Here is a 26,028-nt window from a genome sequence, read left to right as displayed (position 1 = left end):
AGACATCACCCCGTAATGTCTTTGGAACTCTTGAGAAACAATAAAAAAAACAAGAATGAATTCAAATACATGCAGTTATTTAAGAAAATTCAGTCTTCATGCCAACTGGGATGCTGTATGCTCCCTTAGAGTCCCTAGAGCCTCAGCAAAGGGAACATTTGGGGATCTCCAAAGTCTTAGTTCATTTTTGACATTAAACTGGAACAAAGCCTTTGGGACATGCTGTAAATGCAGTTACATAAATGTTCTCATTTTATATGAAAAATATATACATGTGTATATCTCATATATAAAATAGATTTTAAATATCAATGCATTCATGTAAGCAATGCATTTGTAAAGCTTTAAGGTCATATGTAAATGTCAATTCTTATTATCCCAGAAAGTCAGAAGTATGAGAAGAGAGTTTGAGAGTATATTATTCATTTTTGAACTCTCTAGTGTTGCTAATTCTCCCTTACAGAGAAGTCTTTTTTTGGTATTTAACCTCCAGTTCTCTTGCAATTCTCTGGTCCTATCCTCCCTGGAGATGGGAGAAATCTTGGTGTCCTAGAACTCTCCCCGTCCTTACTCCCTCTCAACATTCAGTTCAATCATGTTCGAGCCAATAAATATTTATGAAGTATTTACCAAATACAAGGCTACAAAAATGAAAACCCCCACTCTTCCTGCCTTCGCAGAGATTGTAAACGATGCTAGTGGGACTGGTTTAATTACAGCTCCCATAGCCAGTGGTGTGAGCAGTCAGTAGGTAGGTAGTAGATGGCATCAAGATAGGGGCTCAGAGCTAAGTGGTTTAGCAGCTACTGGGTATGGTGAAAGAGATGAATGTGACATGAAGCTGGAAGCAGGTTGGAATCAGACTGGGGGGACCTTGAATGCTGGGTCAAGCAGGCTGTAATTTATCCTGTGGACAACAGGGTGCCTATGAAATGAAAGATCCTGAGCAGGAGAATGACGTGGGAATATCTGAGAATTAGTAAGATTATTTTAGCAGCTGAGGAGATTGTTTTAAAAACAATAATTTTTAAAATTCCTTATTTCCCCATGACCGGGAGATTCCTTAAGAAAAGGACTCTCTCAAAAGAGTAGTTTGGGACTCTGCTGTTTTGCAAGACACTTTTTTCCCCATCCAGACCTCCAACTTCATCACTGTAATGATGAAAGAGCTCTGAAGGTGGGGGAAGGGGCAAAGACTTCTCAAACAAGATAGTTTAGGGTGTCCCCAAAGTCCTGGATTTAGGAGGCATCTTGTATTTGAGTTGACCTGTGAAGGACAGGTTAGAAAGCAGTTAGTCATTCAATAAACATTTAAACAGCAGCTGTGGTCCCCAGCACTGTGTTAAGGGCTGGGTATACAAAGAAAGGCAAAGATAGATCTTTTCTCAAAGATCTCAGTCTAATCAGGGATGGGCAAGGGTAGGGCCAGGTAGGATCCTATTCTTCAGACTTAAATCCATCTCTCTCTCACTCTCTCTTTCCCATGTCACACCTGGATAGGTATCACATCCCCTAAATTGCTCCTCCTCAGGACACTAGCCTGAGATGGGGGCAGGGGGTAACCATGGTAATCCAGGACCACATTGTTCATGTTCTCCCTGTGGATGTGACTTGAGCATACCAACCAGATGTGGGGAGACTCACGCCTCCAGTGGGAAGGCCCTCCCAGTTCCTAGGCCTCAGGACAATACATCTAGGGTCAGTGCCCCCAGTCACAGACTAACAGAATGATGGAGCTAGGGGGGAATTTAGGGAACAGAATACAGAATGCGCACTGGGAGGGATCCTAGGACATAGGCCATAGAATGGCAGAGCTATGACCTTAACAATAATAGAAAAACCTCCCATTTTTACAGGACTTTAAAAACTTGGCCAAGCATTCTCCTTACGGCAATTCTTCAAGGTAGTTTGGGCAAGTATTATTGTCCCTAGTTTGTAGAAAACTATCAATTTATAAGGAAAGAGGAAGCCAAGTGACCTGCCTACAATGTCATAACTTGCCAAAGCTGGGTTTCAGATTAAGTCTCCCAACTCCGTGTCTTGAGCTTGCAAGGATCTTAGAACGAAGGAAGAAGAATATTAGAGCTGGAAGAAACCTCTGGTTGCCTAATTGCTTTTTTATTTTTCATTAACTTCCCCGCCTCATGTTTTAAAGAAGGAAGCAGGCCTCCTGTTCTTAGTCTCACCTAGAGTCCGAATTTCCCTACTTGCTCAGTTCAGGCTCCTTAGAACACTCCTATTTTTGACCAGAGGCTACTAAGCTTTCCTTTTGTGTCATGGATTCTTTTCAGAGTCTGGGATAGCTTGACTGTTCAGAATAATGTTTTTAAATTTATAAAATATAATGTATAGGATTATAAAGGAAACCATATTGGAACCATATGGGAAATAGGAAATCATACTGAAATATGGTTATCAAAACTAAAAAATAACCATGTTCACACCCCCCCCCCCTTCCCGGACATGGGCTTGTGGACGCCAGTATTATGAACCCCTGATCCAGAGGGATGGAAAGGGGGTGATCTCCAGGCAAGACCCCAGTCTTCCAGCCAGCCTTCTGGTACCAGGCAGTCCCCAAGGAAAAAGGAGACACTTGGGTGTCAGGAAGAGCTGGCTAAGAAGTCCAGGGTGCAGACGCCTGGCTGATTGGGTAAGTAACTGCTTCCTCCCTCTCTCCTCTCTCATCTGCTTCTGTTTGTTTCCCTGCCCCGTTCCCCCAAGCCTGAGCCCCTGCTGGCCGGCAGGGTGGCCGTGGGAAGAATGGCGTGTCCTCTGAACCTGGGCCAAGAGGAACAGGTGGCCCGAAAGTCGAAGCTTGTTGGGCTCATAGCTGCATGGCCCCCGTGTAAGGGATCCTTCTCGTCCTGCACCTCCTCCTCCTCCTCCTCTTCTACCTCCTCCTCCTCTGCTGCCTCCCCAGCTCTGTTGCACTCGTTATAGGGCAGCACCCGCTCCGGCAGCCGCACGTCTCTGCCCTGGTCCTGGCCTGGCCACCAGGTAACCCCCTTCCCCTCCTCTCACGCTGTCCCCTACTTCCTTACCACTCCACACCTTCGGCCCTGAGGGCCATTCATAATCAGTCTGCAGCCCCCCAGGCTTCACCCCCAGTTAGGCTGGGTTCCCTCAGAGCCCCTCTCCCCCTTCCCTCCCACCCCTCAGGTCCCTGCTAGGACCCATCTTGGTCAGGAACTCCCCTAGCTTGCCTCCTGTTCCCTTCTGTCCTTTCCCTCCCTGGACTGAAACCTCCCCTCCCCTGCCCTCCCCTTCTCTCTCTGCAGGCAACAGTCGGACAGACTAGAGGCAGACAAGCAGAAGGACCAGCCTCTCTCATGGCAACTACAGGCAAAGGAGCAGCAGAGCCCGGACCCCCAAGCCCAGAAGCGGGTACAGGTGCTGAGATTGCGGGGGGTGGGGGGGGGGGGAAGTGTCCTGCTGAGAGAGCCAGTGGGGGAGGGCTGAAGGCAGGACCCTGCCCTCCCGGCTCCCCTCCGGGCTAGAAGCCTTCTCTGAGCCGGGCCCGAAGCTGGGTATTTCCTGCTCTCCTCTGCTTGTGTCCCGGATCAGAGGGCAGAGCCAGGAGGGACGAGCTCTGGGCCGGGGTGAGGGAGAAGAAACTGTGTCTCCCTTATCTGAATGGAAGCTCCTTGAAGTCAGGGCTGTGTTTGCCTTTCTCTGCATCTCCAGCTCTTAGCGCAGGGCTTGGACTACAGAAAGCACACAATTAATTCTTGTGGACTGACCGATGCCAAATTCAAGCCCCTTATTTTATAGACCAAGGAAATGGGGGCCCAAAGACAGGAAGTGACTTTCCTCAGGGGGAGGCAGGATCAGAATTTTAAGCCAGCTCCTTAGTCTCCAAACCCAGCGCCTCTTCCACCACTGCAAGGCTCTCTCAAGAGAGATGGGAAATGCTCCCCAGGGTCCCGGTCAGGCAGGGAGTGCTCCCCAGGGTCCCGGTCAGGCAGGGAGTCAGGGTCTGGGCACTGGGAAAACCCTGGAGTATTTCCACTCCCCTTTTTGAAATGATTCACAGTCTCTCCGTGCGGAGGATCCAGTTCTGAGCATTCCTGGAAAGGGGCAGGCAGGATACGGGGTGGGTCCGCTGTCTGTCGCCCAGGGAGGAGGATGGGAGCGTCTCGGATACGGGGCAGAGATTGTGGGCGCTCTCTAGCTGCCCACCACGGACGGAGGGGAGCCTGAGACTTCCTGAAGTCTGGAAGGGCAGGAATGTGGGCTCTAACAATAAGCCACGGGGAAAGAGGCTCCGCTTGGAGTCAGGAAGGGTCGGGATGTGTGACCATGGGCAGATTCCTTCCTCTTTCTGGGCCTCCGTTTCCTATTTTGCAAAGTGACAGAACTATATTAGATGATGATGAAGGTTCCTCCCAGCATCCTACGATGCTCGGACCCCTAGTCCTCCTTTGCAAAAGGGAAGGGTTGGGGAGGCTCTCCTTGCCCGACCTGTTGTTAGAGCTATGGAAATGTTATTATTGTTACTGGGGGGAGCATTAAGGAGACCCAGGGCAGGGCCAGGGAGCTCCAGCACACTGACTTAGGTGGAGCTCAGGCGCCCATTTAATATCACCTTCTCACTTGCAGATAATGCCCCCAAAGGCAGGGCTGATGAGGCTTCTCTTGTCCAGGAGAAAGGAGCCGTGCCTCCAGGTCAGCCCCTGCCTGGCAGTCCAGGCCCCCCCAAGGAGAGAGCTACTGCTGCTGGTGGGGTGGCCCACCCGGATGGAGGGCTAGGGGAGGCGTCCCTGGCAACCGAGGGAAGTGCCGGACCAACGGCTGCCCTGCCCCAGGAGTCCCCGCTGGTGGAATCATCAGGGAAGAAACCAGAGGCTGGCACCAAAGGGTCTGAGACCGGGCAGGACAACAAGGGTGGCCAAGGGGCAGGAGAACAGACCAAAGGAGAGAAGAAGCCAGCAGGCAAAGCAGACCCTCAGCGGGCACCCCCGCCTTTCTTGCACAGCCCTAGCTGCCCTGCCACTCTCCAGAGGTAAGTGCACTCGTGGGGCTTTTCACTCTAAGTCTTTGGAGCCAATGGCGGTGAAAGCCGGAAAACCCGGCTTCTACACTTACCATATTGTGTCGTTTTCCTTCTCTGGGCCTTTAGCTTTCTTCTCTGCAAAATGAGGAAGGGTTGCTTTACCTATCTCTCTAAAGTTCCCGTCGGCTCTGAGAAGACATTTAGTAGACTAGCAGCTTGTAAAAATGATTCCTCTTGTCTCCTTCTCTGGGGTGCCACTCTTAGCCTTCCTTATTCTGAGAAATGTCGCCCATCAGCCCTCTGGACCCTGGGTTTGTGCTTTCCCAGACACCTATGCCCTTCATCCCCTTACCCTCCGATCTTGCAGGTGATCTGATGATGGAGTCGTCTCTCCCGCAGGGAGACTTGTGAGCAAGGACCCTACTTGGGCCTCTGAGAAGGTTGGGGAATGGGGAGCCCTGCCCACTGAGGGGATCAATGGTCCTCAAATCTGCTCTTTCCTCTTTTCCAGCTCTGAGAAAACGATGGAGAAGAGCCTGGAGGAAGTAGCGAAAGCTCTCATTGGAAAGCAGGGTTCTCAGGTCTCAGAAGCCATCCCTGGACAAGCCAGCTCCATCCCAGGAGCTTCCAGCAAGCTTGCAGAGGGAGGGAAGAAGGTGGCGGAGCCTCAGGCAGGGGGCCAGAAGGAGAAGCCTTTGGAGAAGGCTCAGGGCCCGGAAGGAGAGAGATCCCAGGCCCAGCCCAGCCCAGCTAGTCCTCCCCAGGCCCAGCAGGGCAGCAGCCCGGCTAAAGGAGAAGGGGACAACCCAGAAGGGATCGTGTTCCAGGCTGTTCCCTTGGAAAAAGAGGCGACAGAGAAGGCAGCCTGCCCCAGTGCCAACCAAGAGGACAACTTTGAGATTCTGGGTAGGTTTGGGGATGAGGTGGGGTTCAGCGGGGGATAGCTTGTGCCTCGGGACCACAGCTCTCCGACTCTGGTGCTCTCCTCCCCCATCTCAAGGGGGTCTGCCGCCTCCCCAAGGACCAAGGGAACCAGGACCTTGTGCCAAGCAGATCCGAGGCCCAGCCTGAATGGCCCCCAGGGTGGTAACCTTAGACTCAGAAAAGACACTGCCAGCCCCACTCTCCCCCCACACCCGGCGTGGGGACAAGCTGGGGCCTGACCTTTGCTCACTCAGCTCAGGCTCCCGGACAGGATTCCCTTCCTGGCCAAGGAGAGGGCTTGAGGCAGGGACACCGAGCCCTGACATGGGAGCTGACCGGTCACTGGATAGGGCCGGAAGGCCTCAGGCCCGGGGGCAGAAGTCTGAGCTCAGCTCTGGTTTCTGCCCCAGAGTCCCGTCTGCCTCCCCTCCCCCACGTCTGCACCTTTTCTCCCACCCCGGCGAGGCAGAAGCTTACGCAGCATAAAGATGCTTTGAGATCCCTCTCAGACCAAAGGGGAGATTTTTGCTTTCTTTAGTTTTGTTTTTTAAAGGAAGGAAGCAGGCTTGCAAACAGAACAAAAATAATTGTACGGCACATTTCTATGGTGTTTCAGCAAAGTTTTTCTTCATGTTAAATGAGGACGCTCCCTTCTCAGCCTTCGTATAGGGGTGTTAGGAATAACAACAACAATTATAACTAATATTTATGTCACACTTACAATGTGCCAGGCTGTGCTAAGTGCTCACAAATATCATCTCATTTGAAGCTCACAAGAGCCCATGGAGGCAAGTGCTAGTGCTATTCTCATTTTACTATCTGTAAAACCCAAGTGACTTGTAGGAAGTGACAAAGCTAGGAAGGTCTGGGGCTGAATTTGAACTCTTCCGAGTCCAGGTCCCATGCCCTGTTCACTGTGCTATCCGCCTGCCTCATTTATGGCAATCAAAAAAGATAATGATTTAGACACTGGATCAGTCGCTAAGAATGTATTAAGCGTCTGCAGTGTGTCAGGCACTGTGCTAATTGTGCGGCCCAGGGAGGCTTGAGGAGCTTGATCCAGACGTGATGACTGCGATCGTTAGGTTCTGGATACAGAGGAGAAGAGCTGGGATAAGGATCACAGGGAGCTGGGAAGGATCGCCTCTTCTCTCCTCCCATTTCCCACATATGGAAACTGAAGCCTACCAAATTAAATGACTCTCCAGGTCACATAGAGAGTGAATAGCAGGGTGAGAATTTGAATCCAATTCTCCCATTCCAAATCCATGGCTCTTTTCAATATATTCAGATATGAGGGGAGTTTCATTGTTACAAGAGCCACTTGCCAGTGGCTGCTGGGGATCTGATTCTGACCAGCAGAACGGAGCCCTTCGTGTGAGAGGATGATAACGATACAAGGAGACTGAGAGGCAGGTGCAATGTCTGACCTCTCTCCTCTTCCCTCTGCCTCCAATTTATCTCATTCCCAGTCCACAAGGAACACCTGCGTCAGTAAAGGCTGCCCTGCAGCTCCTTCAGGGTTGTTATGATTCACAGCTGTGGAGATTTCGGAGCATCTACCGGCCCCTCACACGTAGGCGGGGTCCTTAACACTTCATTGCTGGGTTCTAGATATAGCTGTGAGGAGTTTGGATTTCTACGGTTCTAGATATAAATCTGAGAAGGTGGAATGGGTGGGTTCTAAACACAAAAGTGAGGGGTTAAATTATAAGTGGAGATGAGAAGATTTGAGTTGTTTCATTCTAAATAACTAATGAGAGGAGTAGAGATTGTTAGGTTCTAGATACAACTGGAAGGGCTTAAATTCTATATATTGATAAAACGAATAGGAATGATTATATTCTAGATACAGATAAGAAGGTTAGGAAAACAACTTTGAGGGCTTAAATTTTAGATATTGATAAGAAGAGTTAGGATTATTGTATTTCAGATAGAAATAAGAGGATTATTAGGTTCTAGACACAACTGGCTAAAATTCTAGATATTGATGAGATTGTTAGGTTCTAGATACATAGGAGAGGAGTTGGGATGGATTCTTGGGTTCCTGATAAAAGTAAAGGGAATTGAGATTTTTAGGTTCTAGGTTTAGATGAAAGAAATTAAAATGGTTAATTTCCAGAAACAGATGAGAGAAATTGGGATTTTGGGTTTTTCATTCAAATGGAAGGTGTCCAGATTGTTCAGTTGAAGTGAGAGGTTAGGAGTGGTAGAGGATATGGATCTGAGGTCCTGTCTGTCTCCAGATATTCATGACCGAGATTCTTAGTTTGTAGCTACAGATATGCCAAACTGTGAGAAAGCTGCAAAAGTGACAGATTTGTGTCTGTGTACAAAGTCAGGAGAACTCTGGATGAAATGCCCAGTGCATCTCTTACTTTAAGCGAGGTATACATTTTTAAATAGACCTCAGTCCCTGTCTTGAGGGACATAGTGTAGTCTTGGCTGGGGAGATAGATCTCATGATCTATTGAGATAGATCTCAATACTAATATCTGGAGCACAGAGAAAGATACTCCAGGAGCTCAGTGAAGGGGGGGAGGCTCTACGCAGTCTTGGGCTGCATTGCTACAGGTGAATTTGATGGAAATTTTTTTAGGTCTGGGAACCTCAGAAAAGCTATAATGGGTGTAGCAATTCCTAACAAAGGGAGCCAGACTTAAATGATTTCTTTTTAACTTTTAAAAATTATTTTTTAATAATAGCTTTCTCCCCCAAAAATACATGCAAATATAGTTTTCAACATTCATCCTTGCAAAACCTTGTGTTCCAATTTTTTCTCCCTCCCTCTCTCCTTTTCTCCTCCCCTAAATAGCAAGTAACCCAATATAGGTTAAACATGCGCAACTTTTCTAAACATATTTTCGCAGACTAAATGATTCTGGTTCTATTCTGGCACATCTTAAAATCACATTCAGCTCTAATATTCTGTTAGGAAAGAAGCAGCTGAATAGACCTTCTATATAGAGGATTGCTTTTGGAGTTAGAAGGACTGAAGTTGAATCCTGCCTGTGACACATACAAACTGTGTGACCATGGGCATATCACTTAATCCCCACCACAGAAAGCACCCCATTGCTCCCGCAGATCCAATCCATTTACTTTCAGCCTTGAGCAAAGGCTGCTTATTCCTGGACTTTGGCACTAGGTGGCAACCTCTGTCTGTGGCAAACATGACTTCTCAGAGTCTCAGGATTTTTTTCCCCTTCTGTTTCTCCAAAATAATAATAATAACTAATGTTTATGTAGCACTTACCACTATATAAGTGCTATGTATTATGAGATTGTTAGGTTCTAGCCTAATTCATCCAGACACTGTGCTAAGCACAATTATTTTCTCATTTGAGCATCACAACCCGATGTGTTACTATTATCCCCAATTTACAGATGAAGAAACTGAGGTTAAGCGCCTCACTCAGGGTTACACAGCTAGGAAATATTTGAGGCTGGATTTGAACTCGGTCATAATAGTAAGTAACATGTTTATAGGACTTTAAAATTTCCAGCGCCCAATCCTGGGAGGTAGGTGCTATTATAATCCCTATATCATTCATGAGGAAAGGAAGGCTGAAAAAGATTATGTGACTTGTGCAAGTTCATGCAGCTAGAAGTATCTGATGAAGGATTTGAACTTGGATCTTTATGATACTAGTCAGATGCTATATCTGCCATCTTGCTGCCTCACCCTCTCACAACCAATATGTTTTAGTCTCAGGCCCCTGCTTCCAAGAATAAAACCATGTAGGAAGAATGTCTTCAGGAAGGGGTAGGTTCCTGGTCCCTGTAGCCCCTGCTTTGGACATTTGATGCTGTGGTAGTGTGACTGGGAGGTACTAGGGGTTGTTCCTGAGGCTCTGAGGGGTTCTGGACTATAAGGAAACATAAAAAGACAGCTGATTCAGTTCCCTTATTTTACAGAGAAAGAATCACAGGGTAGTAGGGCTAGGATTCAAAACCTCAAGGACTAAATTCTATGATCCTCCAGTCCCAGGCACTCTCATTCTCAACCCACATCCCTGTGGTTCATGCACTCCGTCCAAGTCAGGATTCGAAACCAGTTTTCTGCTTGCTAATAAACTGAGTGGCAATCCCACCAGTCATTATAATTTTATAGCTGAGGAAAGGGGCAGCCAGGTCACTCAGTAAAGTGCCAGCCTGAAGTCAAGAAGGCTCATTTCTCAGGGTTCAAATCTGGTCTTAGACGCTTGCTGACTGTGTGATTCTGTTTGCCTCAGTTTCCTCATCTGTAAAATGAGCTGGAGAGAGAAAGAGCCAAACCACTCCAGTAGTCCTTCCATACAACATACAAGCTTCCCACATTATCAGCCGTTAATGCTAGCTGCCTAGTTCTACCAGGGATTAGTGAGCTGATAGCTAAGTATAGGACTGGAAAATCATCTGAGTTGGGGGGGAGAGGAGGAAAAGACAGAGATGGATGGGGCAGTTGTGGGGCTATCTTTCCTTATTTCTTCCTTCATTGGGGTTAAATGACTTGCAAAGAGTCAGAAAGCTAGTAAGTGTTAAGTGTCTGAAATTGGATTTGAACTCAGGTCTTCCTGACTTCAGAGCCAGGGCTTTATCCACTGAGCCATCTATCTGCCCGGTGGTAGTGTAGTCCTGCTCCTTTCCCAGAACTGATTCAGATTCTATCTACTTAACCTGGTCCATATTTGGCATCAACAAATCTTAATGACAAACATTGATTAAATGCTTCTTGGGAGCCAGGCACTGTGCTATGTACCAGGAATAATAAGAGTGACAGAAGTCATTAATTAAAGCCTTAATGAATGTGTGTTTTATTTGTTCTCAGATGACTGCCCCCCTCCTCCTGCTCCTTTCCCCCACCGCATTGTGGAGCTAAGGACCACAAATGTGAGCAGTGAATTCACCATCAATTCCCAGCACCAACTGGGAGGGTAAGAAGCCGGACTGATGCCATGGGTAGAGAACCTATGCCAGACTTGTTTGGGTGCAGAAGAAAGGGGAGGAAGGGCAAGCAATTCAATTCCATGAGATCTTCTAGGTACCGGGGATCAAAGCAGGTCCCTGGTCTGGAGGGTGAGGAGGAGGCAAGGAGAGGAAATAGAGGCTGGAGATCCCTACCTGCCCACCATTAGCATAGATGAACTCAGGTGGATCCAACTTGCCTGGCAAAGAGCCTCGTATATAGAAGGCGGTTAATAAATGCTGGATGAATTAAATTCCACCAGAATTGAATTCAACCAAATTTGATTTCAACCAAGCATTTGTTAAGTACCTCTTATTTGCAAGGCACTTTGCACATAAGGTGATATAAAAACAAAAATGAAGTAGTTCTTGCCCTCAAGGAGATTATATTCTACTGCAGAGATCCAACATGTACAGAAAAGTGTTATACCAGGTAATTTGAAAAAGGAGAGAGCAGTAGTAGGGCCAACAGGAGAAGCTAGAGGGAGCTTCAGGAATTCACCGCGTCTGTCCTGTTTTATAGGAGGCAGAGAAAGATGAACTTGGGGGAGGCACCTCTTAAGCAAGGTAGTAGTGGAATATTTTCAGGAGTGGAAAAAAGTACTGGAAAAATCTAGATTCAAACTGTGCCACACTTACTGGCTGTGGGAACTGAGCAAGCTATTTATTCTCTTTAATTCAGCTTCCTCATCAGCAAAAATGGGATAATAACAGTGTTTCCCTCCCAAGAGTTTTGTGAAGCTCAAACTAGGGAATATATAAGTGTTTTGTAGACTTTAAAGTTGGGGTATGCTGAAACCAACTCCACTGGCTCAGGTGAGCATTTACATCTTTGAAACTGGCAAACTTATAAGTTTGTTGTTTTTATCAGTTTATTGCTTTGTTGTCCTTCTAGACTTAAGAAAGGAATGGGGAGATTTAACATGTATTGGGCTACCTACCATCTAGGGGAGGGGGTGGGAGAAGGAAGGGGAAATTTAGAACAATAGGTTTTGCAAGGGTCAATGTTGAAAAATTACCCATGCCTATGTTTTGTAAATAAAAAGCTATAATAAAATAAAATATTTTTTAAAAAGAAAGTAATGGAGAAAATGCCAATGAAGATTGAACCTCAATGTGTGCTTTGTATATCCATTTTGTTTTCAGGAGCTGGTTATTAAACATTTACTAGTATAACCCAGAATAAAACAAACAGATTAACATTAGCTATTATTATGCCTGACCTTGGACAGCTCTGATTTAGCTCAAATTGCCTCTTACTGTCTAGGTCACAGAATATGGGGGTGACCCAGCTTAAATGGTGGGGTTTGTTTGTGTAACATTTTGATATTTTTTTTGTACACACACATACATACGTATACATGCAAACACACACACCATGCATACAAAACCAGTGAAATGTTCTGCTTCTCCTAGGCTTTGATTTTTTAGACTTCCCTTGAGGAAGTCCCAAATCTGGGAAAAATCTGAGGGGTTCTTTGATTATTCCTCAAGTCTACTTAATTTATCTGTTTTATCATTGGATCCTCATGGCAAGTCCACTCAGTCACTACAATTTTATAGATGAGAAAGGGGCAACCAGGTCACTCAGTGGATAAAGTACCAGGCCTGGAGTCAAGAAGGCTCATTTTTCTGAGTTCAAAACTGGTCTCAGATAACTTACTGGCTGTTTGCCTCAGTTTCCTCATCTGTAAAATGAGCTAAAGAGGGAAATGGCTAAACTACTTCAGTATTTTTTGCCAAAAAAAGCCTAAATGGGGTCATGAAAAGTTGGACAGATAAAGAAAATGAGGCTCATTGAGAAGGACTGTGTCAGAGGTCATCCAGATTCAGGGCTAGAATCTAGTCCAGTTATCTTCCTCCCCAGGGAGTGGGTGGGAATAGTGATCCAACTGGGTTGGGGCCCAGTTATTCTTGGGCATATTGTACCCTGTTTAACTCCTCCTTTCTCTAGGGGGAAATTTGGAGAAGTTTGCACATGTACAGAGAAAGCCACAGGCCTCAAATTGGCTGCAAAGATCATCAAGAAGCAAAGCCCAAAAGACAAGGTGAGTTCTATTGGGGCAGCAGGTGGACCTTGTTTATCTTCCTGTCTTTTGGGAGTGAATGGGGCACTGGCAGGCTGGTTGACTCTAGGAGGAACATGGTTCTTCAGGGATACTGTCCTTCCCAGTTCACTCCTTCTATCACACATGTCCTTTCTATAGTTTCTCTCCCTTTCAGATGACTATAGAGAACTCTGAGGAGGGAATACTCAAACTGCAGACCTTCTACTTTCTCCCTACTTAGGGCTCTCTCTGGCTGATCAAACTCTAGACTTTCACTTGATCCAACTAGGGTGGTTTGAGGGCCCTTTCTCTGGCCCTCATCCCTGTCCTAGGCAGAAACCTAGCCTGTATAATTCCAGCACATAGCACAGACCTGCAAGCAGTGAGACAAATTGTTTAAGGCTTTAAGGGTAATGGTGAACATGATAATAATAGTGATAATGATATTGCCAATGGAAATGGTGATAATGATGATGGTGGTGAAGGTGATGGGTATAATGATGGTGATGGTGATGGTGATGAAGATAATGATGATGGTGGTGATGGTGATGGGGATAATAATGATGGTGGTGATGGGTATAGAAATAATGATGATGGGGATGATGGGGATGGGGATGATGGGGATGGGGATAATGATGATGGTGCTGAAGGTGATGAGGATAATGATGATGGTGGTAATGGGGATGGAGATAATAATGGTGGTGATGGGAATGGGGATAATGATAATAGTGGTAATGGGGATGATGATGGGGATAATGATGATGGTGGTGATGGGAATGGGGATAATGATGATGGTGGTAATGGTGATGGGGATAATGATGATATTGGGGATGAGGATGGAGATAATGATGATGGTGGTGATGGGGATGGGGATAATGATGATGGTGGTGATGGGGATGGGGATAATGATGATGGTGGGGATGGGGATGGGGATAATGATGATAATGGGGATGGGGATGGAGATAATGATGATGGTGGTGATGGTGATGGTGATGGGGATAACGATGATGGTGGTGATGGGGATGGGGATAATGATGATGGTGGTGATGGGAATGGGGACAACGATTATGGTGATAATGGGGATGGAAATAACGATAATGGTGGTGATGGGAATGGAAAAATGATGATGGTGGTGATGGAGATGATGATGGGGATAATAATGATGGAGATGATGGGGATGGGGATAATGATGATAGTGCTGAAGATGATGGGTATAATGATGGTGATGATGATTGTGATGGCGATAATAATGATAGTGGTGATGGGGATGGGGATAATGATGATGATGCTGAAGATGATGAGGATAATGATAATGGTGGTTATGGGGATGGAGATGATGATGGTGGTGATGGGGATGGAGATAATGATGATGGTGGTGATGGGAATGGGAATAATGATAATGGTGGTGATGGGGATGGGGATAATGATGATGATGGGAATGGGGGAGGGGATAATGATGATGGTGATCATGATGAAGATGGTGGTGATGGTGGTGTTGATAAGGATGAGGGTGGTGATGGTGGTCATGATAATGCTCATGATGGTGAGGCTGTTGCAGAGTTAATGGTGATCAATATAGTGATTGGCAGTGATAATGATGATGGTATTAATGGTAGTGGTGGAGGTAATAGTGATACTGTTGCAATTTTGATGATGGTATGATGAATATGGAAATATGTTTAGTAGAACTGTATATGTTTAATCTATATCAGAGGGAATATATTTGGAACATAAGATTTTGCAAAAGTGAATGCTGAAAATTATCTTTTCGTGTATTTGGAAAAATAAAAAGTTATTTAAAATATTGATAATGCTGGTGAGTGTAGGGACTAAGATCACTAAGATGATCATGATGATAATAACAAATATGGGAGGGGGAATGTCTTGTGATGATGTTGGTGGTGATGAGTGATGTAATTGATAATTTCTTTGACTGTTTCTGGAATCCAGGAGATGGCACTGTTGGAAATCGAGGTGATGAACCAGCTAAACCACCATAATCTTATCCAGCTCTATGCTGCCATCGAGACCTCACATGAGATCATCCTCTTCATGGAGTTGTGAGTGAACAATTATGGGTAGGGCAGGCATTCTCTGAAAGATTGAGGAGCTCCACTTACACCTGAGCCTTCAATCTGATCTCCACTTTGGCCTTCCCTGAAAAATTATAGGCCCCTAGTCCTAGACCCACCCTAGGACAGTCAATCCTGCCAAACACACATCCAGCCAGTATGGAGTAGGAGGAAGTGTTCTGTATTTGACTCAGAAGATTTGGGTTCAACTTCTGGCTTACCATATCAGCAACCGTTTGTGAGGAAACATCTGTAGGGCCGTGTGCTCTGTGCTGGGGGAGTCACAAAGTTTAGATGAGCTAGATCTCTGCCCCTCATGGAGCTCACCTTCTAGTGGAAGTGGGAGGTAGGGGCAAAGATATAGACACATTTGCTATTATATACAATATAATTTTCATATATACATGAGTGAAGCAAATAAAATACTTTGGGAGATCAGAAAAGTATTAGGGAAAGCTTCCTGGAAAAGTGGAGTCCTCAGTCTTACCCTGAGAGAAGTAAAGTTTGGGCAGAATATAGTAGCTATAGGTAACACTGTCTGGAGCCAGAAAGGTGGGGTGCTGCCAGATTGTAGAGGGCCTTGCATATTGGGCAAAACTATTTGCTCTTTGGCCCCATGATCCTGGGCAAGTCACAGTCTTAATCTGAGCCTCAGTTTTCCCATCTGTAAAATGGGACTGATATTCCTCATGCTATTAACCTTCACAGAGCTGTGTGAGGAATTCAGTAATAGAAATGTCAGCTTTGGTGATGATTATTATTGGATGGGGCTGGGTGGGAAGAGAGGGTGGTTGGATACTGGGGTCATGGTGGTATCTTATACACCCAGTGTGGAGGGCGGAGAGCTGTTCGAGAGGATTGTGGATGAGGACTACCAGCTGACAGAGGTGGATACCATGGTGTTCGTCAGGCAAATCTGTGAGGGGATCCTCTTTATGCACAAGATGAGAGTCCTTCACTTAGACCTCAAGGTACCTGGAGTGCCAGACCCAACCTGAGCTTGAGTCAGTGGGCCAGGGAAGGGCGGGTATGGGATGGCTGACACCTGGAATAGTCAGGCATGGAGTGTCCTATGGGCCCCACTTGGGTGGAGCATTGTCCTGAGCTTGTAGAACTTACATGGGGAGAGAAGCCCTGCTTTAGATATCTCTAAAATGGGAATAATAATGCTTGCATTCCCTGCTTCATAGGCTGAATGAGGAAAGCCCTTTATAAATATTAATATCTACAGCATTCAAAGTATGAAAAATAATTATTATAGCCTAATAGGGGAGACAAAATGGACTAGCTCGTAGTTAGAGGGATACTGGGGAAATCACGTATCCCCTCTCCTGCGCCAGTGCCAGAATCTTGCACCATTAGAATTTTATCCTTATCATTATTAACTGGAAAATGGTGCTGGGTATCTGACAGAGGGTGCCTCCAGGGGATGGGCCTGAATGGAGACAGACTGCCCCAATATCACTCTTTCTGCTGGTTTGTCGTTACCAAATACCTCTTGGGTACCAGTTAGAAAGAGGTAATGGGGGAGGGATGCCCTGCCCCCTCCCCGGAGGGACATTCAGACAATGGCAAGGTTCAGAATGTGAGGAGGGATGTTGGAATGCAGAAGGTCAGAGTGGGAGATGATCCTTAGAAAACTGAATGTATAACTTGGCATGCGGGAGGTCTAGTAGAACACAATGTTGGACCATAGCATGTGAGAGCTGGAAGGGACCTTAGACCATGGAACGTCAGAGTGGGAGATGTCAGAACTTGGGGTGCAAGTTAGGATGTTAGAAAGTTAGCACAAGATTGACAGAACTGGGAGGGACCTTGCCATATAGAATGGCAGAGCCGAGAAGGCTTAAACAAATAGAATGTCAGAACTGGGAGGGGAAGGAGGGCTACCAGAGTGTTAAAGCAGAAGTTAGATCATAGAATGTTAGAAACTAGATCGACAGAGCTGAGAGGGACCTTAAACACAGAATGTCAGGGGGGTATGCTTAGAAAATAGAATATCAGAACTTGGAGGTGTGGGAGGACTAGTAGAAAGTTAGTCCACGGATTGGCAAAACTCGGGGCTTTTACAGAATATTAGAATATAGGCTAGAAGGAACAGTGGAGTCCATACACCTCACTTTAGAAATGGGAAAAAAGGCCCGGAGTGGGGACCAGGGTCATATAAGTGAGCGTCAGGACCAGTATTAAAAACTTATGGCTTGGAGCCTCTCAGAAAATTTGGAGAGCTGAAGGAGTGGGGAGGGCCTTTCCCCAGGGAGTACCTTGAGATTATTTGGGGAGTGGGGTGGCAGGTGGTGTAATCAGGACAGGCCTCCTGGCCAGGGCAGAAATAGGAGCCTCTGAGGGGCTGTGTGGGTGTGGGGGCCTTGTCCTCTCTTTGCAGCCTGAGAACATATTGTGTGTCAGCACCACGGGACACATGGTGAAGATCATCGACTTTGGCCTGGCACGGAGGTACCCCTCCCCTCCTCCCGACCCTTTCCTGTCCCCCCCTCCCCCCAGGAGTGGTGGGTGGGGTAGGGAAGGGACACTTTTCCCCAGCCCTGTGACCTCCTGCTCGGGTAGGGAGGGGAGGGCAGGCCAGCGGAAGGGGAGTGTCCCGGTTTGCGGTCTGCAGTCTTCCCAGGGGTTTGGCCAGGATTTTGAGAACACGAGCATGCCCTGTGCTTGGGCTTCCCGGCCGTGGGTCTGGGATACACAGGGACAGGCGGGAGGGGAAGCAAGGCAGGAACAGCCCACACCCATCCACTGACCCCCGGGCCCAAACCTGCGCTGCCCCTCCCCTTCTCACTCAGGTACAATCCCAATGAGAAGCTCAAAGTCAACTTCGGGACCCCTGAGTTCCTGTCTCCAGAGGTGGTGAATTACGACCAAATATCCGACAAAACGGACATGTGGAGTATGGGCGTGATCACCTACATGCTGTGAGCTGGGCCTTTCCTGAAACCCGGGGAGAAGGGGCGGAAAGGAGAGTGGGCAGGAGTGGGGCCCGGCTGGCTGTGTCCAGGGTGCTGGACGGGGAGTCAGCAGGGGCGCCTTGCCCGCCACTTTTATTCCTCACCACCCTTGTGTGTGCTGGGCTTTCCCCTCTGGGAAATGAGGGATGTGGGCTGGGGGAGCTCCCTTTCCAGCTCTCTCCAAACCCTGGGACTCGGAAGGCCCCCTCTCTGGGAGCCAGGGCTCTCCAAGTGCCCCATGGAGGCAATAATAGCTCACAGGGAGGTGGATAGCTCCAAAACTGGCCTTAGAGTCAGGAAGAGTCCCACCTCTGACACCTGCTGGCTGTTTGACCCAAACTCTCGGTGCTTCAAGGTAATTCTCTAAGGTGATAGGTTGAAAAATAGTTGCCTAAGAGGCAGTGGGGAAGGCAACTTCCTTTCTGGGATTTCCAGTAACCTTTACCTCTCCCATCTGAACCCCAAACCAGACAGATCTCTATCATCGTTAATCATAATTCCCACTTCTACAGCAAGATTGGATCATTAAGTATTTTAGGCTTGTTACCGAAGAAAAGGACTTAAAATGCAATCGCTTATTTTTCATTAAGGTTATTTTATTTGCTCACCTTCTTGAGGTTAGTAAAGGAGAGAGAGGGAAAGGGAAGGAAAAATAAATCAGACTTTCATGAGAGGAAATAATTTCTCTGAGATCCAGAGGTGAATTATCAGTCTCAAAAGGGCAGAATTTAGAGCCCAGTGTTCTAGTCCCGGATGCTGGAGGTTGAGAAAAGGAGCAGGAGGTTGTGAACTTCCAGGGAAGCATCCAGGACTGGAGGAAGAATAAGCCTTCACACCACAGGGTGCTTCCTGCTGCCCGTCGACCAGAGGATCAGATGTCTTCTGGGCAGGCTGGGACAGGCAGTCCCTTTCCAGGGCTCAGAGGCAGCTGGGACATCAGAAAGAATTCTTCCTGCATGAGTCCCAACCCCACTGCTGACTTGCTGGATGACTGTGGGCAAGTCTATTCCCTTTTGTGGGCCTGAGATTTCCCGTCTCTAACATGGGGATGATAATGCTTCCCTTCCAGTGGCGGAATGAAATAACAGATGAGAAGCTGCTTTGAAAAATGCCAAAGTGGCACATGGCAATAAGTTAGTATTTATATAGTGCTTTAAGGTTTGCTGTTGTTCAGTCGTTTCAGTCCTGACTCTTTGTGACCCATTTGGGGTTTTCTTGGAGTGGTTTGCCATTTCCTTCTCAGCTCTTTTTACATATGAGGAAACTGAGGCAGACAAGTTAGTCCAGTGACTTGTTCAGGGTCACACAGCTAGTAAATTTCTCAGAACAGATTTGAACTCAGTATGATGAGTCTCTTGATTTCAGCCTCAGCCCTAGCAGATTTAAGATTTTAAAAATGCCTTTTTACAAATACCACCTCATTTTGTTCTCACAACAACTCTGGGAAGTAGATGGTATTATTAACTTCATTTTGGAGATGAGGAAATTGAAGAAATCACAGGTTAAGTCATTTGCTTAGCAAGTAAGTGTCTGAGATGGAATCGGAACTCAGTTCTTCCTGATTTCATGTTGAGTGATCTGTTCACTTTGGGAGCTATCCTTCTATTATTCCAATTAATAATAGATGATGAGGTATGATATATGAGGTAGCATGTTATAGTAGCTAGAGATACAGCTTCAGAGCCAGGATAGACCTGGATTCAAGTCTTCCTTTGACATGCCCTGTCTATATGAATTTGAGCCAGTTACTAGCTCCTTAGGTTCAATTTGCATTGATGGAGGAGCTCGGCTCTCGCTTTGTTTTTTTAAAAAAATATATTGGCATCCTTTGTTCTTATATCACTTACATTTTCCAATGTATCCTTCTCCTCACTCCCACAGAGCCTTTTCTTATAACGAAGAATTAAAAAAGAGAAAAAAAGGAAAAAAATTCAGCAAAACTAACACATTAACCAGATCTGATATTACAAACATACATTACAAACTCACATTTCCATTGCATTTTAAGTCTTTTTCTTCCTGTAACAAGTCTGTGAGACAAGCCTACAAAGAAGGGAGGAAAACAAATTCTTCTAGCTCTTCTTTGAGGTTAACAGTGATTATTGCTGTGTCATAGCACTTAATTTTGTTTAATTTGTCATTTCTGTCTACATTGCTGAAATCAGAGTGTGTATTATTTTGATGGATCCCGTTCCCTTTTTTTTTTTTTTTAACTTCTCACCACCTTTTCTGAACTTGCCTCACTATGGTGCTCCTCTTCAATGCCAACCTGTATTGTCCCTATGTTTCTCTAAAATCCATAGTAAAAGATCCCAATTTTTTCTTTTTTGGAAGTAGGGGCATTTAAGACAGCATAGTTGGTAAAAACCCTATAAATTGCAGCCTTTTCTTCTGAAAAAAATTTGGGCCAAGATCCTAGAGTTCATTCCTCCTCTTTCTTCACTCATTCATTCAACAAATGGCTATTAAGCACCTACTATGTACATTGAACTGGTTTGCAGTTTATTAGAAAAAATCATATAATCATAACTTGAAGCTAAAAAGGCATCAGATTTAATTACAGAATCTGAATAAGAAGGAGCTTCAGAGACCATCTAGTTTAGCTCATATCTGAATAGGAATCATTTATACAAATCCTTGACCTGGTAGTCACACCCCAATTATTGGAAAAGAGACTCATTACCTCTTAGGTAAGGGTTCTTCTCCCTCCCCTGATAGTATTTTACTTTTCCAAATACATATAAAGATAGTTTTCAACATTCATTTTTCTAAGATTTTGTGTTCCAGATTTTTTCTCTCTTCCTCCTGTTCCTCCCCTGTTCCCTCAAGACAGCAAATAATATGATATAGAATAAACATGTACAATTAAGGCAGGGGTTCTTCATCTAGCATTTGTTAACTTTTTTTTTTAAAACTATTTTGAGTACTTTAGTTCAGTGTAATTGGATTCCTTTGTAATCCTATGCATTTTATTTCATGCATTTAGAAACATGACTCTGAGAAGTCCATTAGCTTTTTTACTAGGCTGTGTTATGTGTGGGTATCAGAACACAAAGTTAAGAACCCCTGAGATTTCTAAGGGAAGTCATTTATTCCCCTTTGAGACAGTCTTCATGTTGGAAAGCTTTTCCTTCCATCCTGAGGCATTTGTAGTTATGCTGCTCTGACTTTGTCCTTCTCCCTCTCTTCCCTCATACCCTTTGTTCCTACTCAAACTCCCCCTCCCACCCTTCCTGGCAGGCTGAGTGGCCTCTCCCCATTCCTGGGAGATGATGACACTGAGACCCTCAACAATGTCCTGGCTGCCAATTGGTATTTTGATGAAGAGACCTTCGAGACCATCTCAGAGGAGGCAAAAGACTTTGTATCCAAGCTCATTATCAAGACCCCCGGGTGAGACCTGAGCCCCTGTCATGGTTCCCACCCTACACTCCTCTCTGTGACCCCACCCTGACCCAGTCCCCTTCATTGCTTTAAATCACCCATACAAAGCTTGGTTCTGGTTCTGCTCCTTCCTGGCTGGGTGCAAATCCCTTTCCCTACTGGGCTTCGTCTCCCCAGCTGTGACAGGAGGTTAGATAGACTAGATCATTGGTTTTCAAAGTGTTGTCCTGGGATCCCTGGGGATCCACAAGAACCTTTTAGGAAATCTGTGCAGTCAAAAGTATTTTTATAGGAATACTAAGATATTTTAATATCTAATATAATGAACAAAATATAGTAATTTCTGAAATAGTAAATAAATTACACAATAACAAAAGGTCTTTGGGGGGGACTTCTATAATTTTTCAGAGTATAGACTAAAGTTTTAAGAATGGGACTAAAAAGTTTGAGAACCACTAGACTGTGATGAAAATGATCCCTGAAATCCCCTCCAGCTTTGCATTCTGGGATTCTTTGATGAGAACCCTCTGTCCAGCTAAGCCAATGGCCCCTTCTCCCCTCCCTCCACGGGGTCAGTGGGGCTCCGCAGAGTGGGCAGCGGGCATCGGACTCCGATGGAGCCCCCTTCCCTTCCGCTGCCTCTTAGGGAACGGATGAGTGCGGCTCAGTGTCTGGCACACCCCTGGCTCAACAACCTGGCGGAGAAAGCCAAGCGCTGTAACCGCCGCCTCAAGTCTCAGATCCTGCTCAAGAAATATGTGATGAAGCGACGCTGGAAGGTATTTGGGTGGGAGAGGAGTGAATGGGACCAGGGAGGGCAGGGCGGCAGAGGGACGGGAGGAGTCCGGAGGGCGAGGGTCAGCTGTCCCAAGCTCCCTGCCTGCATCGAACTCCCCTCCGTCTTTTCAGTTGGGGCAAATGACTTTCCCCAGTCCCCTACTAAGTAATGGTGCCAGAAATAACACCTGGGGCCTCTGATTTCAAAGGATGCTCTTTCTACTTCATCTAACTGCTGTCGGAGTGACAGACTTGTTACTTGATTTAGTTCAGTTTAGTCAGTCAAACAACTGCTTATTTATTTATTAAGTGCTTACCATGTGCCAGGCATTGGGCTGAGTCCTGAGGATAAAAAGAAAGGCAAAAACACGGTTTCTGCCCTCAAGGAACTGACATTCTAATGTACAAACTCCCCCTCCCCCTACATTCAAGAAATGTACCACGCGAATCACAGAGGATCACAGAACTAGACTTGGGGGCCGTCTAATAATACTAATACTAATAGCTGGCCCTTCTATAAAGCTTTACGACTCACCAAAGGTTTTACAACTATCGTCTCATTTGATACTCACAACAAGCCTTATGATCCCCTCCTTACAAGAGAGAAACCTGAGGTAGAGATAAAGTGACTTGCAAGGGTCTCTCTTGCAGCCAGGAAGATCTGAGGAACTCTGGTCTTCCTCTCTTTCCAAGCCAGTTAGGTGCCTGTGGTTTGACTCAATTTAACATTTTCCAAACCCGAACTCCAAACGGGGTCTTCACATAAGGAGTAAGCGAGGTCTTGTGGACAATAGTAACAAGGGAAATAGCGACAAAAGTAAAGCCTTTTCCCGATGCCGCCCTCCTGGCAAAGCTGGGCTCAGAGGCAGCAGACTTTGGCTGGTCTTGCCGACCTGGGAAAGCTTCGAGAAGAGCCCGGTGCCAGACGGGGTGCCACCCAGGAGAACGCAGAGAGACGCCCGCTCAGGGAATACCATGTGGTTTGCCCAATACCTTATGAAACCCTTCCAAGATGTGAAGATGCTGTGATGGCTCTTGTCAGAGTAGCACTTGACCTGATTGAATTCCTGAAGAATTGAAAAAACAAAGTTATTGACATTTTTTTCATTTGTTTGGGGTTTACAAAGAAATTTGCTCAAGATAAATTTAGGCATAAGGGTAACGAGGGGAGGGCAATCAGGGCTTTGTTCTAGGGTGCCGAAATCTAGAGGGCACCAAAGTGTATATGCATTCCTTTGGTGGAACTGGCACTTAGAGATATTTAACTCAGCATTGTTAGAACTGCATTGTCTCTAAAAGGTCAATGAGGGGGAGTCTTTCATGTCTGATGTTTGCTCCAGGTGCTATTATTATTTTACAGAAGAGAAAACTGGACCTCAAAGAGCACAAAATCACCTAATTAGTTAATAGTGGAGATGGAATTTGACCTGAAAGCTCCCTCCCTCCAGAGTCAGTATTCTTTTTGATACAAGGCAGTGTGTGATCCATGCTATGGGATAGGGACCTACAAAGTGATTTAGGGTAGCAAGTGAGGACAGGGAAACCACTTCCACCTGGGAGAAATCAGGGCAGGCTTCCTGGAAGAGGCAATAGCTGAGTTGGGTCTTGAAGGATTTTGATAAATGGATTTGGGTGGACCAGTGATATGATAAATGTAAGTGTCCCTTCTTAAGGGCCCTCAACCTTTGAATGAATTTTGGGGGAAGAAAGCCCATGTCCTGATTGGACACTGTTCTCTCCTAGAAAAATTTCATCGCCGTGAGTGCTGCCAACCGTTTCAAGAAGATCACCAGCTCAGGAGCCCTGATGGCTCTGGGGGTCTGAGGCCGGGGGGCTGTGTGGAGGCTGCATCAGAACAACCCGGAGAGCCTCAGGGGGCCGAGGGCCCTGCATCTGGAAGGGCCTGAGGGCAATGGGCCAGGCCCCCAAGGAAAGGACAGTCGGGAGGACAGCGACTAGAGCTTGCGCTTGGTGGACTTGCCTCATAACCCAGGCCGACCCGTTCTCCGGCTCAGGGTGGGGGCTCCCCTGCCAAAAGGTGACCAGATCCATATCCCTCCTGTCCCCCAAGGATCTTCCTCTCCCAGCCCCCAACACACAACCAACCCTCTGGGTCCTGTCCTGCTTCCCTCACCGGTTGCCACCTCATACATAGGCTTCATAGGATTTCAAGCAAGAAGGGACCATAGAGATCATTCGTCATCCGTACAGATGGGGAAACTGAGGGAGGCCAGAGGGGGAAGTGACTGCCTGGGGCCTGACAGCGGCCAGACAGCAGAGCCTGGCCTGGAACCCAAGTCTCCTGACTCCAAATTCTGTGTCCTCGTTCCTCCTCTTGGGTCCTGCTCCCTGAGCACTGGAAGGGCTTTTGTGGGAGGGTCCCTCTCATTCTGCTGGGGATATGGAGCCCAGGGTTCAGAAGGGACAGGATTGATTAAAACCCCATCCAGTTTTCACTCCAGAAACCGTGCTGACATCTGGGCCTTATATCCCATGTCATCTCCAAGTAGCCTCCCTTCCCCAGTTGCTTTTCCCACCCTTTAGCCTCTAGAGGAGTTAACAGCTCTGGGGCTAGGAGGTGGGTATGGCTCATGGTCAGACTTAGGGGCCCTTGGAAGCAGAAGGATACATTATAGCATAATGAAAAAAGAGCTGGATTTGGGGTCATGAGACCTGGATTTGAATTCTGGTTCTGCTACCGATGACTTGTGGTACCTTCAGAAGTCACTACTTCTGGACCTCAGTTTCTTCCTCTGTAAGTGAGGATTTTACTAAGTGTTCTCTAAGTTCCCTTTCAACTCTAAATCCTATGATCCTGGGAGCCCAAATGCTCCCAGTTCTCCTTAACATGAAGGGTACCCAGACTCTAAGCCACTGGTGCGGGGTGAGCTCTACAGCTGGGATGGGGGAAATCCAGGGAAAAAAGTTCCTATTATGCCAGAAGGCTCATTGCACAAAAGAGAAGGAAGGAAGGAAGGAAGCAAGCCCCTGACCCAGATCCCAGAAGGAGTCCCTAGCCAGGGGGGGCGAGGGTGGGAGCAGACAGACAAGGGCTTTGTGTTTTCTGCCCACCCCCCGGCCTTCCCAAGCCACCAACAGAGGCAGAGAGAGATGGAACCTGCCTCCTCCCCACAAAGGATTCCCCCACATTGCGAGCGTCCAGAGAGGCTGCAGTGCTAATGCAGACCAGCTGGGCCCCTCGCCGGCCTTCTCACCCCAATGAAAGCACCATTTCACAGTGACCACCAACAGGCAGGAACTTCTGTGTGTGAGCGAGCCAGAACTCAGTCGGAGGGCAGCCCTGCCCTTCCCTGTGTCCCTTCTCCCTCTCTCCTTCCTCCCCCCATACACACATCCCACCTCGGGTCAGCGAGAACCTGGGAAAACAGAGGTGGGGGCAGGGGCTCTCCTGCAGTCTCCTAACAGAGTTAGCCAGCTCTCGTTGGTTGCTCTGCGAAAGCCTTTGCCATCTCTCCCTCCTGTGTAATCCCAGATGGCACCGTGACACGAGCAGGCTCTCTAGGTGACATCTTTGCCACCCAGAAGTGTCCAGGACAGCCTCCCTGCGCGTCCCAACCTCCCACCTAGGCTTGGTCTGGGAGTGATGTATCACTGCTGGACCACTGTAGTGAAGTCACATGGAATGGTTATGAGATTACAACAGCCTGGGTGATGAGGGCTGGGATGATGGGTCACCTCCTCAGAACCAAGAGGAGATTTCAGAGTTCTGGCTTTCATGTAAATAAATGTACAGGTTGAACAGCATCAGTCTGAATACGGGGAGGGGAAAAAGGTGGGAAGCCTGGGAAAAGGACAAGATTCTCCCATCACCGCTCTGTCAGACTAGGAAAGGACCTGGGAAGTAGCTCCTCTATTGTCCAAATCACATTAGCTCCAAGCTTCTGTTCTCCGTCCCTTGAAGA

General features: G+C 46.8%; 1 protein-coding gene across 2 annotated transcripts; it reads left to right on the top strand.

The window, feature by feature from the left end:
* Positions 1-2,861: 2,861 nt before the first annotated feature.
* Positions 2,862-25,870, top strand: MYLK2 (myosin light chain kinase 2). 2 transcript variants are annotated; one of them, XM_051979390.1, is made up of 13 exons: positions 2,862-2,997; positions 3,279-3,384; positions 4,600-5,002; positions 5,505-5,899; positions 10,728-10,833; positions 12,819-12,912; positions 14,863-14,972; positions 15,814-15,955; positions 17,371-17,441; positions 17,783-17,911; positions 21,185-21,337; positions 21,975-22,107; positions 23,849-25,870. In XM_051979390.1, exons 2-13 carry the CDS (start codon positions 3,330-3,332, stop codon positions 23,927-23,929), a joined length of 1,872 nt encoding a protein of 623 aa, XP_051835350.1. In that variant the 5' UTR covers positions 2,862-2,997; positions 3,279-3,329; the 3' UTR covers positions 23,930-25,870. The 2 variants fall into 2 exon arrangements, with proteins under 2 accessions (XP_051835350.1, XP_051835349.1); XM_051979389.1 differs by having other exon boundaries at positions 3,279-3,390.
* The last annotated feature ends 158 nt before the right edge of the window (positions 25,871-26,028 follow it).

This window comes from Antechinus flavipes, chromosome 2 (genome assembly GCF_016432865.1).
Source record: "Antechinus flavipes isolate AdamAnt ecotype Samford, QLD, Australia chromosome 2, AdamAnt_v2, whole genome shotgun sequence".
Lineage (NCBI taxonomy): Eukaryota > Metazoa > Chordata > Mammalia > Dasyuromorphia > Dasyuridae > Antechinus > Antechinus flavipes.
The sequence above is the reverse complement of the archived record's forward strand: the minus strand, read 5'-3'. Positions and strand labels throughout refer to the sequence as shown.